General features: G+C 31.1%; 2 protein-coding genes across 2 annotated transcripts in view; both read right to left on the reverse strand.

Moving 5' to 3' along the window:
• The window catches only part of LOC147066351 (uncharacterized), a 1224975-nt gene that overhangs the window by 824696 nt on the left and 380884 nt on the right, over positions 1 to 19395 (reverse strand). The window lies entirely within an intron of this gene.
• Positions 1546 to 7935, reverse strand: LOC147066354 (cytochrome P450 6k1-like). Its single transcript, XM_085955550.1, has 4 exons — positions 7148 to 7935; positions 6586 to 6840; positions 5679 to 5930; positions 1546 to 2797 (listed from the first exon to the last, which is right to left on the reverse strand). Exons 1-4 carry the CDS (start codon positions 7878 to 7880, stop codon positions 2628 to 2630), a joined length of 1410 nt encoding a protein of 469 aa, XP_085811676.1. The 5' UTR covers positions 7881 to 7935; the 3' UTR covers positions 1546 to 2627.

A 19395-nucleotide genomic window follows, 5' to 3' on the forward strand; every position in this document is an offset into this window, starting at 1 on the left:
ACTGAATTAAGAACGTAGCTATTGTTCAAAATACGTATTTCGTTTTCCACCATTTTATGCGTCGATAATATTATTTATTAATTCAGTTTTTGTATGTGGAGCAGGTTGAATGAATGTTTTGTGACATATTTAGGTGATGTCATTCATTACCAACCCTTAAATATGTATGATAAGTTAAAATAAAAGTGAATTCAAGATCGAGAGGAAAATCGTCGAAAACAGACACACCTCGTCTTATAAGACTTGAGGAAGAAGTACATAAATAGCTATTTATTACTTTGTGTGCTAAATGAGTTTCTATTTCCTACTAATTATGTATATAGTATAAGATTTTAATTGACGTGGCATGTCATGTAATGACAAAGTATGCATAATTGATCGGTACGAATCACAGAATAGATATAAATGTGAAATCCAGGCGACATAAACTAATATTTTGAAGCCAGATTCGGTTTATTACTTTATGACGATCAGGCCATAAACCGCAAGCATCACAAATTGGGCTGAGTGTCCTCAAATATTACCAATATTGAATACGTGTTTACGTGACAAATTTTAATGCATATTAATAAGATACAGAGGTTACTATAAAAAGAAAAGATATTCTTTAACATGTATTTAAGTGTATCATCTTTTCCTCCAAAACTTGAAATTTTAACATTATTATAACTTCCCTTTCATTTTTGTGTTCCCCGATCACTACTCATATAACTGCTGTCTCAAAAAGTGTCATCATATCATTAATTGTCACTCAACACGTTATGCAGGTAATACGGCATTTGGCATGGGAAAGTTCAATTCTACTATCTCAATTAATCTGGTACATAGTAGATTTGATCGGTTCTCCTTAACCTTGAAATTCACAAGTAGTTATCTACCAAATTTGAAACAGATACAATAATCCCTAAGTGAAAACTTTAGTACCTACCTATTTAGAGCTTAGTTTGTAATAATATGGTGATTGATGAAATTGATGTAAAATATGTAGTATAGTATGTATTTAGTCGTGGCACAGTGACACAATATAAATAAAATACCAGTACGCATAATTATTATGTTGACCGCTGTTAATTATTATGGACTGTGGGAAGGGGATAGTTTGAATGCTGGAGTGGGGGGGTTATACGGGGATTAAATCCTGGCAATCAATGTTGCCATTGTTGGCAATTCAATTTTAATGTTGATAATGCGGGTGCGCGGGGCTAGCTCCGTGTTACCGCATTCACCCACTAGTACTATCGCTCTCACGGTTACACATTGGTCCTATGATGAAGATGAGTTTATGATAGATGGTAGAAGCGGCGTTCGCTTTAGCGGTAGCGAAGGTCAAACGATAACTTCTTGATGAGTCACCCTGTATCGCGACGATCGACGCTCAAAACGTATGCCGGTAATGACGTCTTGATGGGTAATAGATAAATAAGTAATAATGACAAATATACACATATAAAAAGGTTTAAATTCGTCTTTTCTGGTTTCATATTATAGAAAAGCCTAAGTAAACAATCATAGTACACTAATAATAAAATTACAACATTTTACTGTGATTTCCGGGGATAAATAGGCACCACATTGATCAATCAATCATGGTGGACTAATGTAGAAATAACTGTATTGAAAAATAAAATTAAGTGGCCTATTATTAAATTTATTATTGTTTATTCGTGGAAAAGTTAAAGGTATGTAAGCATACAAATAAATAAATTATGGTTTAATTTAATTATTAATTAATCACAATTTATTGATAATAATTGGGTATGTCAAAGGCAATAGAGCTTCTCTCCACCACTTATACTTTGACAATAACATAAAAATTATGGAAAAATTTTTAGGGGTTTTTATGTACATTGTATGTTTTATTATTATTATATTAACAGAGTGTACTGAACCACTTTGATTATTTATAAATTAAGAATAATAAGGTTTTTTGATCTAATTTAAAAAAAAATTACTGTTGTGCACTTCAAAAATGGAGAAAACTTAACCTTTTTCATTTATCTCGGCCATCAACAATCTCACATTGACATACAAACAATACACTTATATATACCTAGTAGTCTTATGTAAAAATATGGGCATGCCTGTACAGTGGTTAGATATAATTACAGGCGGCCCTTAACTTTCGAACGTTCTACTCTCGAACAATTAGCTATTTCGTACATTTCTTAAAATTTATATTTTTGTTGATAATGCAAAAACTGTTCGAAAAAGGGTCGTATTTAACTATCTCTTAACAAGTTTATAGAGAAAATACCCAATTGCTAATATGCCTCGTTAACTTTATTACACCCATTGATAAATAAATCTTTTAAAGTAGGTACCCATTTTGATGTTTTTTTTTACATCCCTCTACTTTCAAACATTCAATATTCGAACACATTTTCAGAAACCAATACATGCGAAAGTCAAGGCCGCCTGTAGATACCTATATTATTAATTATAATAAAAAAATACTATACTTCATTACAATGATATTATTACTATTTGATTTAATTATTTATAGTTTATTACATTGTCTTATATAATATTAGTCAGTTTAGTATTACCTTGTAAAAGTCTATATTTTAGTTACTACAATATAAATATTTAATCATGTTATTATCTAAATAAAAACGTTCATTCACTGTTTACTTGACCCTTTTCGTCAGTTTTAAGTGAACCCCCTTTTCTGCTATCATCACAAGTGATCTTGTAGCAAATTTCACTGGCACTGTTGTCTTCTTACAAACTGACAGCTCGTATTCTGACAGAATTGACACCAGACCTAATTTTGCTTGCAGCATACCAAATCTGCTACCTGAAATTCAACATAAAATACTAATTAATGACATTGCTTATATTGTGAAGTGTCTCACATCGCTTCGTGAGACATACAAGACAACAAAAGTACATTCTGTATATTCATACATAATATTAGTATGAACTATTAAGTTGTTGGGATTTTGTTTAAGTTTTATTTTATGAAAAAGAACCTAAGTACTTTAATAAAACTAATAATTTTTATATCCAGTGAATTGAAACGTTTCCCCATTATAATTATGTACATAACTATTCATTGGCGGCTTAATCCGGAAAAAAACTAGCAGGTCAATTTTGAATATATTATTTTAATTTGCCTTTTCGTTGTATACTGAAAAGACGTATTGCAAATTGACTTTTTGTACATTATAGAATAAGTGCTAGAAATTGTTATAGGTAGGTACCTACTTACCCTTCAAAAAATGTCCGTTTTTCATAACGCCAACCCATCGTTAACCGAAATTGCACACAACGCATTATAATTTTTTGTAAATTAGGTCCACTTTTCTTTCTTTGCTTTTTGAAAAATCATCAATCACACGATTATAAAAATTGTCTATTTTTCCCACATATTTTTTTTCAATACTGAGCATTGCAAGAGCGGTCAGTCTATCCTGGCCCTATTGCGTAGAAAGGTTTTTATTCTTTTGAGAGTGGAAAAACATCTTTCACTTTCAACTGTTGTCATTGGTATGACGCAAATAAATTGGAGAACTTTGATCGACTCGGAAAATGTTTCGTTGAAATTATTGCTGAGTAAAAAATGTAGAAAAGAAACTGCACTATTAGCGCCATGCAAATCATCTCGTTGATAAAACACCAATAATTCATTTTTTAACTTGATTATGTTTATTTCTTCTAACAGTTTTACCAAATTTACTTGACGTGTGGGAAAATTATTTTTAAAATCAGTGTAATTTTCTTTATTGAACAAATCGGATATAATGAGATGATCATTGGATGCGAATCGTGCTTCCATTTCCATTATAATTGTATCACAGACTTCAATTGCTACTGCGTGCGTACTAACTGCTTCACAAAAATGTTATAAATCACTAAAAACCAAACGTTGTGTGTATATGCAATAACTGCACCAAAAACTCCTTACATATGATTAAAATAACCAAAGGCATTCGTCAAAACCTGTCAACGAATCCGAACCGCATACAAAGTTGCGTCTTGAGACCAATTATCTAGTCAGTGTTATCATTCTGTTTCATTTAATTAGGTGAAAAAATCTTTTGTCTCACACTCGGGCATTGCCGATATTACAGTAATTCACGCACCGTTACAAGCTTCGATCTCGTATTTTGTGTTATATCGATCTCTGTCTTATGTATGAGAAACGAGAGAGAAAATTTTATAAAAATATTCAATTTGGGTCAATTTTCAGACTGCCAGCGAACACAATATTTTTGTTCGGGGAATTATCGCCCAAACAAAAAAAAGCCCAATAGACTGGGTCGACACAATATCGCGCGCCCTATAATTTCAAATCCACCGATTATTATTAATATTATTATATATGACATTGCACATATTATTAATATTATTATGTCGATTGTAAGGTATTTATTTTGGCAGGTCAATGACCGAATGACCTAAACAGGGAGCCGCCAGTGTAAACTATTGATGATTTCAATCACATAATTACTGTTAAAGGCCCAAATGCCATGTACTTAAAAGCAAAATGGTGATATCTTTGCTAGCTAAATCTGAACAATATCTAGACTTTGTAGGAAATATGTCACTATTATGCCCTCTTTTTTATCATTATATAAATTGACATTCCATGATTAGAAAAAATATTAACACAATAAAAAGGTATTACTGTAATCTTCGTCGTTTTAAATGAATAATAATGCCTTATTTAGGGATATACGATGTCCGCAATTATAGCATGTTTTAAGACTGTTATTTTGTTAATAGGTCTATCATACTCTTAATAATTTGAATGATAACTAACATTTGGTATATAGTAATATGTATATAAAAACTTTATATTAGAGACTGCAATTGGCTCGCTCCATTTTGCGTTCTGTCCTATTAATTGCCATGATATTTTCGTAAAATTTTAAAACTATGTAGATACTACGTATTGTTGCTTGTTTAAATTAATACAATATCGTTTCATCAATTATTGACAGTTAACACCGTTAAATGAAAGTATTGTAAGCAGGTTTGGGCGTAATTGTTCATCCTTATGAAGTTTTCGAAGGTGTGATAATTTTGAATGCATCTGTACATACTTACTAGACTTGGATTAATTTTAAACAAAAAATAAATCATTTTCGTTTGACATGCAAAGTTAAAATAGTATTCCAAAAATTGAAAAATAAAATATTATGTACATTTTAAAGTATGATTATTAAAAATTCTGCTGTCTCATTTTGGTAAGTAAAGTGTATTAAAATGTATATAATTATTTATCTATTAGAGCTGTTAAAAATATTCATTAAATTACATGATAATAATTGATAAGTCGTTATTTACTTTTATTAAAAAAAATAATAACATTACATTGAGATAATAATATCTCCATGTTAATTTTTTGTTTATATTATACAATGACCAGCACGTTTAATTTATTTTGATCCCAGCAATACGAGAACATAAAAACAATGACTAGCAAAACATTATCAATAATAATTTTCTTTGACTTTTTCGTTAATGAAATATTCAAAACATTTTTTAATATTGTATAAATATATTATTTTATCATGATTCGTGATGATAAATGTGATAAAAAAAACTAATGAGGTAGGTACTTGCGCGTTTAAAATACGTAGTGGCGCGTTTAGAGACGCATTGATCGGTTTTGAGTCCCACTACACTTTTCAAATAAATGCATATTATATTATAAATTTAACTATATTTACCAATACAGCTTCTGGGTCCTTCTCCAAATGGTAAGTGGGTGAAAGGATTTCTAGTTGCTTTATTTTCTGGCGTAAATCTATCTGGGTCGAATTTTTCTGGATTTGGGTAGTACTTTTCATCACTCTGAATCCCCAGAATAGGTATTATAAGTCCTGTATCCTTTTCGATCAGAATGTCAGTTTCAGGAATGACGTAGTCTTTGGTACATATTCGAAATAATAAGGGCAGAGCTGGATATTTTCTAAGAGTTTCTGAAAATGGTAAATAAAATTAACTCTATTAACTAATTAATTCTATTGTTGACTGAGATACGTTTTTAATTAATTTGGTTGGAAGATGAGTATTAAAATAATAAAATCATCTAATTGAAAAACTATTTGTATGATGATATTATACAGTACACAAATCAATGTATATTAATATATTTTGTAAGAATACAAGGAAACAATATCACAAATAATAATAACAAGATGGTACCTAATCCTGAAGGTGTCGATCGATATTCCGTATTCCATATTTATTTATAATGTTACTAATAATTATAGCAAGAAATACACGTTACTCTATTAAGTAAACTTTCAAATCTACAAGTAAAACTGTACCCACATGTATATATATTATTACACGTCAGTCTCAAACGTACGTGTGATACAAATATTCTAGTTTATATCTATAGTTGAAATAAATTTTTGTGCGATGATATAATTTGGCATTATTCAATACCTATGTGATAATTGTAAACCTCTTAATAATGATAAATATTCAATAACACAAAAATAAAATCTAACTACATTAAATTTGCGTTCGTATCTTACTAATGATTTTTTTAAATGTTGGAAAACAATGAGTATTTACGATTATGATATATTATAATAGTGAATGCATATTTATAGTAATTGTACATACCATCCAGTATATTAGAAAGATACGACATCTCAGAGAAAGCATCGTATGTAACTTTGTTATCGTATTTCTCCAACACCTTGTCGATTTCTTCTCTCGCCCTAGTCTGGACATCTGGATTAAGGGCTAGCTCGTACATGGCAAAGCTTGAAGCGGATGAGGAGGTTTCGAAGCCAGCCAGAAAGAAGACAAATACCTGAGATGTAACCTGCATCAGCGTCAGTCTGGTGCCATCATCGCGATTTTTTTCTTTGCTCTCTGCAGAAAAAAGATATCTTTAATTTTAAAGGTTTTAAGCTTCATCGGTTATTACTTAGTAACCAGTTAGTTTTAATATGCAGAGTAGCCACATGTTGTCGTTTGCGCGGGATCAGCAGAACGCCAGAAAATATTAAAATCAATTTATCTCACAAGCTTTCTTATATCTTTCGAATTTCTCGATTACTTATGTACCATAATATATCTTAACACCATATTAATATTGACTGTGAAAGATATGTAATAAAAAATCCATAGATACCTAATATAATATTTTATATCTGCATAAAATAAGTTTCAAGCTTACCTGAATTTTCGTCGTCAATCACACCATCTTTCTTCAATTGTATCAAGAGCTGAAGAAAATCATTTCGAACTACTTTATTGTCTTCGCGATACTGTATCGTATCTCTGACAAGATTGTAGAAAAACTCTGTAACCGTTGGATCATATACACTTCTCTTGATGAATTTATTCAGCGAAGGTAGGAACATTACCACGAATGTCATCAAATTGGCGACAATATCATCTGGGTCAAAAACTTTTTTACCCATCTTTCTGAAAGCTGCATTTGGACTTTTAAAACTATTACACTCTATACCAAAAGCACAGGAGCCGATTATATCCGTGTTTAATTTTGCCATTATTTCCTTCATATCAACAATGTCATCATAAATCGTAGCTTCGGCAAGGTATTTGTTCATTTCAATTGCACATTCAGCAATTACAGCAAACATACCTTTTAGCTTACTTGTTGTGAATGTTGGAGTGAGTTTGGCTCTTAGATTTTTCCAGTTTTCACCTGTCAAACTGAACAAGTGAGCATTTATTGGGTCAATGTCCACATCGATTGCCTTGGAGTGATCAGTAAAGTGAATGAAATCTTTCACCAAGACATTCTTGATCAAATCCAGATCGTTAATGACTATTACAGGTTTTAACATCAAATACGCACCGACATATGGAAGTTGCTTAGTTTCATTGTACATCTCACGAAATCTTTCTCCCAACATCGTTTTTCCCGTAATAACACTGCCCATATTGCCAACGAGAAACCATGGTTTCGGTCCATCAACGCCTCTCTTGGTCCAATAAGAAAACGATTTAATAGTCCATAAATAAAACACCACTGCAAATATACTTAAAAGGACATTAAAGTCCCACCACGGTGATATTAAAGACATGTTATTATTTATTTAAACCTATAATAGAGTAAATATTATTTAAAGAGTGTCAAATATTCCGCGCACAAGACGTCGTAACGTAATAAGATACTTTGATTGATAAAATTATTTGTTTTACGACGGCAGTATATAAATGAAAAATTTATCAGCTAAATTTGAAATGTCATGCTAAGAAATTATGACGTTTCAGTGATGGTCAACATTATTTCGTAAATATAATGTTGGCGGACAATTTTAATACCATCACATTTTCTTTCGATTTTAAGCTGTGTAACTTTTGTGTGAACTATCGAATACCCGATGAAAAAAGTGATAACGTCCTAATAACTAGGTACCTAGGTGATATAAATATGAATTTTAATAATAGTGCAGATATTATAATGATTCACGTAGGTATTGATCAGTGTTGCCAACTGCCGTTAGCAGACTTATGCGGCCAGCGCTCGAAATGAACAATTTTAAGAACCGGAGCGCTCGATAATATTATGTAACATAGTTATTTAATTGTATGTATATTGGATAAAAACAAGTGTGTTAATTTTTTTGCTATATTATGGTCTATACTATATCTAGTTCGAATGATAAAAACATTTTTTCCACGAGATGGAGCGATAATTTTGAGTAAAGTTTAAATAATATATTCTGCATTTATTTTATTATTATATGAAATTTGCTGACCATTGAAAAACAAAAGTTTTAACGCCATATGCCAGAGATGATATTGCAAAATGCTATATCTGGCAAAAAAAAATGTTAAGTTGGCAACGTTGGCTGTGATACATTATAAGTATTTGACAGTGGCAAGGCTCCATACTAGGCGATTATTTAAAGTCTACCTTTTAAGAAAAATATATCTTCAAGTATTTGATTTATATTAAAATAGGTAAATAAAAAATATGTATGCAAAATATAAAACAATTGAGAGTCATCTATCGTTAGAATTTAGAATACCGTTTAATTTAGTTGAGTTTCGAATAAAAAATAAGTGGCCACAAGCGCCATCTATTTTCAACCGAATTAGCTTCGGATTCCGATCGACAGAATCCAAACTACATTTTGTATCGCTATGAAGTCACATAACATCAAGAATGTCTGTAAATTTGAACCGAATTTGTAAGCGCTACAGAATACGCTTACTGTAGGCTCTACACCCTTTAGGAATATGTTTATTGTTGATGTCTTTCGCTTTAAGCAAATAATAAATACATAAAATGATTTAAAAAATAATTCCTATTGGATTCAATGAGATATAATTAAAAATTGATTTTAAAAATAAAAAATAATTGTATCTTGTGATGTGTGTTATTGTGTTGTGTACATATTCATCAGTAGTAATATCGGATTATCTCATTATTATATATAAGTATATTTTTTTCTCATATCTCCACAGCCTACCTCTTTCCAAAAGTCACCATTCGCCACTGGTAATTGAATAGTTTCGTATTCTTTAAATAATATGTGAATAATTGTGTGTGTTTACTGTTTAAATTGGCATTGACCATGATAAGGAAATATCAATATCGCAGAGTTATAAAATGTTGCCCGCGCACGTATACGTATATAAATATAATTTACTCTAAATACTAAAATGCTTGTCATTATTATGATAAACAACATTACATATTTATTTAAAATCTAAATAATAAGTAGTTAATACCTATGTAATAATGTATCACTAATCGAAATGTCCCAGAAATGCATGTGGCAAGCAAATTGTTTGTCTATTTTTCTATTTATACCTCGAGTTTTTTTATTAGTTTTTAAAGAATTAATAAAAATAATGCAATTTCAAATCAAAACCCAATATACCACCTGACAGGCATGGATGAATGAGCATCGATAAAGTGCCTCATGATTAATGGTGGCATACGCGTGCACACCTTAAGCCGCTGATGTGTTAAAAAATACTGATATGAATAAAAAAAAAGCTCTTGATTATAATATAAAATCATGATATAGTCCGGGCTAACTTATGGTTGTAAAACATGGTTCCTATGCCATATCGAAGTAGTAATGGTATTTGAAACAAAAATATTGTTCTTCTGAGACTTCTCGGAGATTCTAATGGAAACCTGGTAAATTCTGTAAAGCCAGTGCTTAAAATGGAAAATTTTATGAACCGGAACGCTTGATAATTTTCCGAACATATTAACCCATTATTTATCTAATTCTATGTGTAGTATATAAAATAAATGTGTGGCATTAAATTTTTTTGTTATATGCCTTAAATGTGTGGCATTAAAAATCATCAGCGCGGCAGGCAAAAATGGGGTTACGTTACGACACGTCGTAATTTTTTTTTACTTAAAAAATGAATTAGGTACATTTAATTACTTACTTTTTAATCATTCACAGATAGAAACGCAATATATAATTTTTCCACGAGACGGAGCAATATTCTCGAAGATTTTACGAACCAGAGCTGCGTTCCGGTGCGCTTTGATGCATTTCGAGCCCTGATCATTTGTATAAGTATACCTAGGCATGGAAAATTTATAAAATGAATTGACGATTGCAGCCTTTGATGCGCAAGAAAATTGGCTTAAAATTAAACATACCCTCCATTGAAAATTTCATTACGGTGGCATGGGAATATACGCCGTCTATGTTTTGCATTGTAAAGTAGATAAATTCGAGTTGTAATAATAACACAAAGAAGAAATATCTTAATGCATCCGGAAGCTTGGTAGTAAAACCACCCTTGGCATGCGCGTGACCTCGCAGTCTCGGCAGCGCGGGACATCCCCGGGGAGGAAACTTTATGGTTGCTGGATGCAGCTACACAAAGGGGGAATCCTAGAGTGCTATGATCACGTCGTATTGGTTGAGATATATGGCGTGCCAGTTGTAATTCTTGACTTTAGATTATTTTGGTTTTGATGTTATTTAATACATTAAAGTAACATGTACAGATTTGGACATAAGATACAAAAATAAACTTCATGAAGTTAATTCTAAGAAAGTAGGTATATTTAATATGTAATTGATAGGTAATATTTTTATTTTTTAACACATTTAAAAACAAACGAAAAACGTGGTAGGTATCTTATATTACAAAAAAAGTGTTGTGATTTAAAAATATGAAATAGTAATATGTATTTTTTGTATTTTATTATCGGAATTTACAATTTTAAATAAATATAATCCCGAATAATTAAATATCATGGACAAAAGCTTTTTAAAAATAAAACTATTATCTCCTCATTATAATTTTGTAGAAAATTGATAATCACTATGACAGTGCAAAAAATAATGTGTTTTGACCACTTGGTTTTTAATTACAAATACAATTTGGCAACACGTATAATATGAAGGTTTTATAGTCAAATAGATATATGAGATATATGATGAAAATAAAAATACTTTTATTTTCAGATATTTTATAAAATCGATAGGTGATTATATATGTATATATACCTATATAGAACTTCAGCACATGAAAGTAACAAATAAATCAATATATTGCTTCATTTATTAGATTTTAACATGTTTTATCGTTCTGTTAATATTTTATTAGTGAGTATAATTTTTTACCACGTTTTTCTTAGCACGTATTCTTGTTTGTCCCGGTGGTTGTTAATCCAGTACAAATCTTGCAATCGATTTTTAACTAACTTCCCAACTAGCTAGATACTTGAAACTTTTAGAATATATCAGAACACGATGCCAATGCATTATTTTAATACTTTTAGCCATCTTTAAGTTGAATTGAATTCATTTTCAGTTAATTCTGTTTTGTCTGAAAAATTATTTCGGAAGAAATCCGTAATTCAATCTACTACTATTGGTTGCTAAGGGGGTGGTCCTAGCAAGTAAATTATTAATATATACGTGCGTTACTATGGAAATCAAAATGACATTTCAGTATTCTATATTTTGTTTGTTGCAAAATAGCAAAAAAATGATTTGTTGACAATTGCCTTATTTGTCCTAAATTATTAATACATAGAAATGTCAAGTTTATATGATTCAACAGAAAATTTAAAAATCTTAAAATCTTTTTATCTTGTATTTATTAATGATAGATATAAGAAAATATTACATGAAATAATATACTCATATAATATGAACGACCAAAGTAGTTATGAAAAAATTATGCTAAGAATGTTAAGGTATATTTTTTTATAAAGAAAATAGGTACTGCGCAAAAGTTTGTAAATACGACTCTATGCAATTTATTGGAAACTATTTTTATTGAATGTTTTAAACCATCACGCAGACTTAGTGACCATAGCTCTTTTGATTCCCAAGAGATTCGACAGCAGTCGTTGTCGAATGGTTAGTATAGAGTAGCATAGACTTTATTGAGTGCATTTGGATAATTCGTCGGATAAATTTGTTAAGTTTATATTACGTCTTAATGCCGCCTCCTTTTGCGCACTGCAATATAAACCATGACGTCATTTCGCAATGAGGAAATTGCTTTTCCCTCAAGGGTGCAGTTATATTGATTTGATAATATATGCCAAAGACTTGAAACTTAAACGCCATATTGGAATATTATATTGAAGAGCGAGTTGTTACTTGCAAGTTAAAACAAAGGCCGAACTGAATATGATTGACCTGTTTCATCAAAATTACATCCTCATAATGATTAAATATTTCAATATATTGTTTTTGTAACTATATAAAGTTATATCATCAAAGAAATATTATAGTAGTTAATTATTAATAATAGTTAAGAACACTAAACGTATCATAGTTAAATTTATAACAAAAATACATAAAATTGTCACAATTGATAATATCGGAATACAAAACCAATCTCAAGTCCTCAATCAAGTACAAAAAAATCATTAGTTATCACAATACATTACACATCACCATATTTGATTCTATTAGGAGAAATGGGTTTTAACCACTTTAGTTACTTAACAACCAGTTAAAAAAATAATCATCATCATCAGGGGCGCGACAACCCGGTGTGGGTCCTGGCCTCCTCCAACAGCTCCCTCCACCTGTCCCTATCCAGTGTGGCGGCTTTCCAATTTGGTACACCCAGAATACGGCAGTCACTGGCAGTTCCATCCAACCAGCGGATCTTTGGCCTCCCTCTTCTTCTACGTCCTATTGGATTGCTGGACATCACTCTCTTTGTCGGTTCATTGTCATTCATACGGTGCACATGACCTAGCCATCGCAGTCTCCCAATCTTAATTGATTGAACTGCGCTGCAATCTTCGTACAGCCCGTAGAGCTCAACATTATATCTTCTCCTCCAATTGGTGCCATCCCTGATCGGTCCATATATACGGCGGAGAATTTGTCTTTCAAAGATGTTCAGGCCTCGTTCATTTTGCACAGTTAATGTCGAGGTTTCCGATGCGTAGGTGAGCACTGGCTTTACAAGGCTTTACAAGTGTCTTGTAAAGAGTGCTTTTAGTTCGGCGAGATAGTATGCGGGACTTAAAATGTCTTAACAGGCCAAAGTAGCATTTATTCGCAGACATGATTCTCTTGTTGATTTCTTCTGTAATATCATTATGTCGAGTTACAAGAGATCCAAGGTATATGAAACTGTCGACCGTATCAAACTTTTACACGCCAATATCTAACTTAAAAAAAAAAAGTATATGAATTTGTCAGACCCGGGATTCAACCCTATTATCCATGAAATTATAAGCCAACACGTTACCATTGTGGGCGTAGCTACGAGTATCACAATAAGTATTAATTAATTGTTATTTCTTCCAACTTTATATATCCATCAAAAAATAACAGTAGGTATAATGAAAATGTTTTGACTTCCGGATATTTTAGCAAAATACAAAAGTTTGATCTGGCATCTCTGGTAGTAATTATTAGTGGTGGGATGACTTGGAGACCTGACTGTTGATGCAGGATCTTTTCGGCTTAGAGTGCGGTGTAGGGCGGGTCCCAGGAATTAATAAAGTGGGAGTGGAAAAGAATGTTTATGAGAAGCGATATGTGACACAGCGTGTTTATAACAGTGAAGGTGATAATCGAGTAGACAACTAAAGGTGTAACCAGGCAACATGTAGAATCGAAGTGAGAACGTATTTGCAAATTTGGTTCAATGTTGTAGAACTGTAAATCATAGTATCACAATTATTGTCTCTGTCCCATGATATCGTAGTAGCCGACCCTGGCAGATGTTGCCGGAAATAGACACTTATATAATATGCTCTAGGCATATAATTTTTACGAGTCTTAAAGCTAATATTTACGCACAAAAATCTAAATTATTATCTTTGAAAATGGCAGCCTTTTCAGTTTATTTGTCCGCCAAAAAATGCTTGTTCTGACTTGTTTTCGAAGAGCGTCCAAAATGTTGGCATCAGTAAACTATCACCTTTTTACATTGAGTAACATAACCTTATCAGCTGAACTTATACCCCGTTTTCACGTGCATAAATTTACTGGTGACAGGACGTATTATCGCAGCCATAACAAGAAAATATACGTGCATTGCGTTACAAGATTGCATGCATGGGTCAAAAAAGTTTGGAAGCTACTGAATTTTCACGCAATAGTTGGGATTTATTCAATATTTACGCATGCGCAGTAGAACGATAGTGGCGAAACTGTCAGGAAAAAAACGAACTACACCGCGCAGAGACTCATTTTGAGGTTAACCGATTTTTATGACTGTCAAATAGTACCATAAAATGACAACATCGCGTGTTGCTTACTCTTGAAGAATGAGATTGGAAAGACAGTCAGCAACTTTACGTGTAAACAGTTATTATCGCGATAGTTTTAAATACACACTATTGGTGCACATAAATCCATTCAGGTGTAAAAGTGCTATTCGACACAATTGAAGCGGCGTTCATATTCAGATAATAGCATATACTGAATAGTAAAATTTTTCACATTGTATCTGAAAATGGATTGGAAATGTCGTGAAAAATGGGAAGAAGAATACATAGTGACATCGCAAAAACGATATTTATAGCAAATTGTGAATTTAAAAATGAATTATAGTTATCTATTCAACTATTCTAAAAATGTTTTTGAATCTATGTGAAGAGCTGTAAGTAGGTAAGACGAAAACGTTTATTTGTTCAATCTCTTTGATTTTTGACTTTTCTTTAAAATTTAATAAAGAAATAATAAATTACAATAATTAATACCGGGATTATAATATCCGAAACATTATATTACATTTCTAAGAAATACGTTATCCCAATGAGATTTCTGAGATGAATAGATTCAATATAAAATAAGTTTATAATATGAAGAACAATACACACGCATAGTTTGAAATATTTCGCTGTAGGCTTTTTCTTTTTGTAATAATAATTACCCCTGAGACCAGTCTATGCCTGGAGCACTCTATGAAGAGAGATTGGGAGGGATCATATGAATAAAGGTGGGGGATGCTTACCCTTTGAAAGATTGTTTTTCGTTTTTTAGACTTAAATAATAGTTCTTGAAAATATTTCTCATTATGATTTTATTTACTATTATAAATTGATGCTAAATGTATTGATCGACTTACGGCCAAACTACGAATATTTATGTTATTCGTTAATTTAGGTAGTCGAGTTTCTTACAACATATTATTAAAATAATTATCTTATTGGAATACAGTTCGACCAATTATATATATTACGAAAATCAATCGATAACAAAATACTTATTCAAAAATATATTTTGGTTTGTCATAAGTGCAAAATGTTGTCAATCAAGGAATACGTGTACAATTTTATTAGCGTTCGGAAATTTGTACGCCGTATCACACTTTACCGTGAAATGTTGTATCGGAAATATATGGTCGTAAGTTAAAGACCGTCTAACCTCTTTGGGTCGTATAGTACTGAGATAAAATTCATGTCTAAATAAAACACGGTTCTTTTCGGTTTACAGAAAGCAAGCGGAAAACAAATATAGCAAAAATAGCCGATGTTAGGTCAAGTAAGGTTAGGTTAGGTTTGAATTCATGAATTTTGCCAAAATCGGTTATGAAAATGCTCCACGAACAACGCGTAATTTTTTCATCTCTTTCCGATAAGAAAGCTCACGGTGAGATGTGCTACGGTGAAATGTAATACGTGCAATTTACATGTAACTAATTTTATCACCATATTACTTTTGACAGTAAATCAAGTCAATAATGAGATAAGTAAAAAAATACTATAAATTGTTTGTTTCATACAAATAAAATCGTTAACGATGTGCATATGTTGTTTTTGAGTAGTTTATAATGGATGATAATGGTAAGATTTTTTGAATAATATTATAAACAGTGAGGTATTTCAGTTTTCCCACTATTACTTTGAAGTTATAGCACATTTAAAAAAATGCAACATTGGTATTTTTGTTTTAAATATGCTGTTTGTTTTTTTTAAACCTCAGTACGTAATTCATTATATGGTTTTAGCAACAGATTGGCAGACATATTTAAAAATTGTCATTTTTCATTATCTCACTATTGTTTTCAAGTAGCGAGATATAAACGAAGGTTGGCTAAAGTCATACTATAATAATATTATGTAATATATTTATTTGAATTTTCTGTACAAAATACATGACTATTATTGTAAGTGTCAGATGCGTTGATTAATTCTGCCAGTGATACTATCCTAGCATCTGGAGCATAGCATTTTTAACAGCGTTAATAGGTAGGTATAAGTTTATATCACAAGTTGCACATAATTTTATTAATTTAGCTAAATCTGGCATTTTATTTCCATTTTTAGTGCTAGTTTAAAAAAAATTATATGCAATCATAGAATGTTCGACCATATTTTGGATAGATGTACAATGAATTTTAAGAAAAAAATGTATTGGGCTCCTTTTAACTAGTGTCGGCATATCCGTTTTAGATACTATCAGTTTCCATGTTGTTTTTTAACATGACTCTATTTCTAATAAGATTGATAAAGGTCCATTATTTGTGTTAAACATATAAAAATATAAAAGACATAATATTATCTTTACATAATGTATTATACAAAGTATAAATATTGTTTAGATTTAGCATCCAATTGTACTCCAAACTTTATAATGATAAAAATAATTGTTATAATGGATCTTGGAGCCCTCGAATTCATTTAAATCTAAAGGAGATGCTCCGAATAAATTTATAACATTTTTGGTGAAACGAAGTGGTCGAATCTAGGACGATTTGGCCCCGGGACAACTGGACGCCACGGAATTCAAAAACAAATAGACGCTAGGTACTTATAGGTACTTTATAAAAATATATTTAATATTATTATTTATATTTAAATGATTATATTATGATTTAATAGTTGGTGAGAATGTAAATATGCAGACGTTAATAATGATTTAATCGTGCATATGTTTAAGTTCCAACGAAAAAAGAGTTTTTTATTTTATATAAAGCCTTAGGCATGGTAATTCTCAATCCGCAATAAAGAATACATTATGTTAAGAGTAATATGAATTAAAACTACTAAGTAGTAGATAGAAACTGATTATAATACCTCGTTTACGTTCTGTATACGTGTCTACGACAGTACGGCGTCCAATTGTCCGGAGTCCAGTTGTCCCATTCCCAAGTGGTCAATAGTGGTGGATAATATATTTTTAAATACGACTATGAATATTTTTATGTGTGAAATTGCCCTCGGCGGTCAATTGTCTGAATATCAAGAGATCACTAACCACTAAACATAGTGTTGAATTGATATCGATTCGTCGATTAAAAATGCATGTCCAGCATTTACTCTGTAAACATGCTAGCTAAAACGAATGATGTTTTCATGATCGCCCCCTCTTATAATAGCTGGGGTTCTAAGTATATAAAATATAGCTTAGGGTAGAATGACCTAGGCTAGTTTTATTGCGATGTATTTATTTATTTATCGGGAATTTTGGATGTAAATAAAATGCACCTTGCTACACTTATGCGGAATTTATTGCGAACGTTTTATGTTAAAGCCATGTTGAAAAATATCCACTCAAACTAATAAAAAAACGTAGATAGCTAATTCAAATACCAAAATATTCTTTTCAATGGATAAATAAATCTCAGCAAAGTCGGTAGGTATTCATAATGATCCTCTTATATAATTTCATAATAATTATTACCTGATATTTAGTTTCCCATTAAAATCCGGGAGGTATTAATTAGTATGGCGGTACCCGGTAGGCCACAAATTACTATGAAAAAATAAAACCGTATAAACATATTATATTTTTTGGTATAATCATAAGAATATTGTATTTTGGTTAAGTATTTCACCATGATTCCAAAAGATGGAAGTGTGTGTAGAATAAACTAAATTCTTATTTTAAAAAAATCGACCATGGCCAATGATAGTATGTATACAGTGTGTATGCAAAGAAAAAAAAAAATGCATGCTCATTTTCTATAGCCGGCCTAGCGCGCACGCAATTATAATGCGCGTCAACACGCTTGTGGCATAATACGGTAACTTTACAAATCATACATATTCACGAGAATTTCTTTTGAATAAAAATTAGAAATATTTTTATATTATTACATAATTATTCTAATTTTAATTACTGCAATCGGTTCCAACCATAAAACGTTGGTACCTAATATAGTCCCGGGATCCCGAGCTTTTTTCGATACCTATGAATCCCGGGATTGATAAACATAGTCCCGAAGCTTTCGGGATTATGTTTAATTTTTATGGAAAATAAAATAAAAGCGAAAATATAACAGAAAAAATACTTTTAATAACAAATAACTACATTAGAAATAAACTGAGTTTGAATAAAGTTTGATTTATACCTATGTGTAAGTTGCCGATTCATTTTATTTTTTCACATAAAATAATAAAAATGAGAAAGACTGGAAAAAAACAATGCTTCGCACTATTAACAAAGTAATTCCACCATGATCTCAAACGTTTTACGGCAGTTTCATATTTGGCTGACTAATTAGATTTATGAAGCGGAAAGGCCATAAGTACACCTTGATTTACTTTACTATTTTAAATATCGCTAACCTATTCATTAATCTTTACTATCAGAAACAGCAATCTCATATTAAATTCACATTATTATTTATATTTCAATATTAATTACTCCATTAAACTTATGTATTTCCAAGATTGAAAGTATACAATATTAACAAAAAATGTCTTAAATAGTATAAATTATACAAGATTTATTTTTGACCGGGACCAGTCGCGGGATCCCGGGATTGTCAAATTATAATCCCGAAATCCCGAAATCAGAATTTTGGCTCGGGATTGGATTCCATAGTTACATTAAACACGTAAAAACTGAATCTTTTTTCTCATTAGTAACCACATTGGAATGCAGCTATCTTCTGAGCAGTAAAAAATCTCCAAAAAACCCTCATAGCACTCTGCTTCTCTCAATGCAGAATAATAACTTACTGTCCTTAGTGATGTCTTTCACATGGTTTCTCTAGATTTTCTTGATCGATTTGTCGAAAATGTAA

Source organism: Rhyacophila brunnea, unplaced genomic scaffold, assembly GCF_057557595.1.
Source record: "Rhyacophila brunnea isolate RB1 unplaced genomic scaffold, BYU_Rbru_1.0 scaffold_5, whole genome shotgun sequence".
Classification (NCBI taxonomy): Eukaryota; Metazoa; Arthropoda; class Insecta; order Trichoptera; family Rhyacophilidae; genus Rhyacophila; species Rhyacophila brunnea.

Excerpts from the sequence above, each read along its gene's own strand:
- LOC147066354 (XM_085955550.1), bottom strand. The coding sequence starts at position 7,880 with ATGGGCAGTGTTATTACGGGAAAAACGATGTTGGGAGAAAGATTTCGT. Across the intron at positions 5,931-6,585 it reads TCTTTCTAATATACTGGATG|AAACTCTTAGAAAATATCCA; the intron begins GTATGTACAATT and ends TACCATTTTCAG. Across the intron at positions 2,798-5,678 it reads AGGACCCAGAAGCTGTATTG|GTAGCAGATTTGGTATGCTG; the intron begins GTAAATATAGTT and ends GTTGAATTTCAG.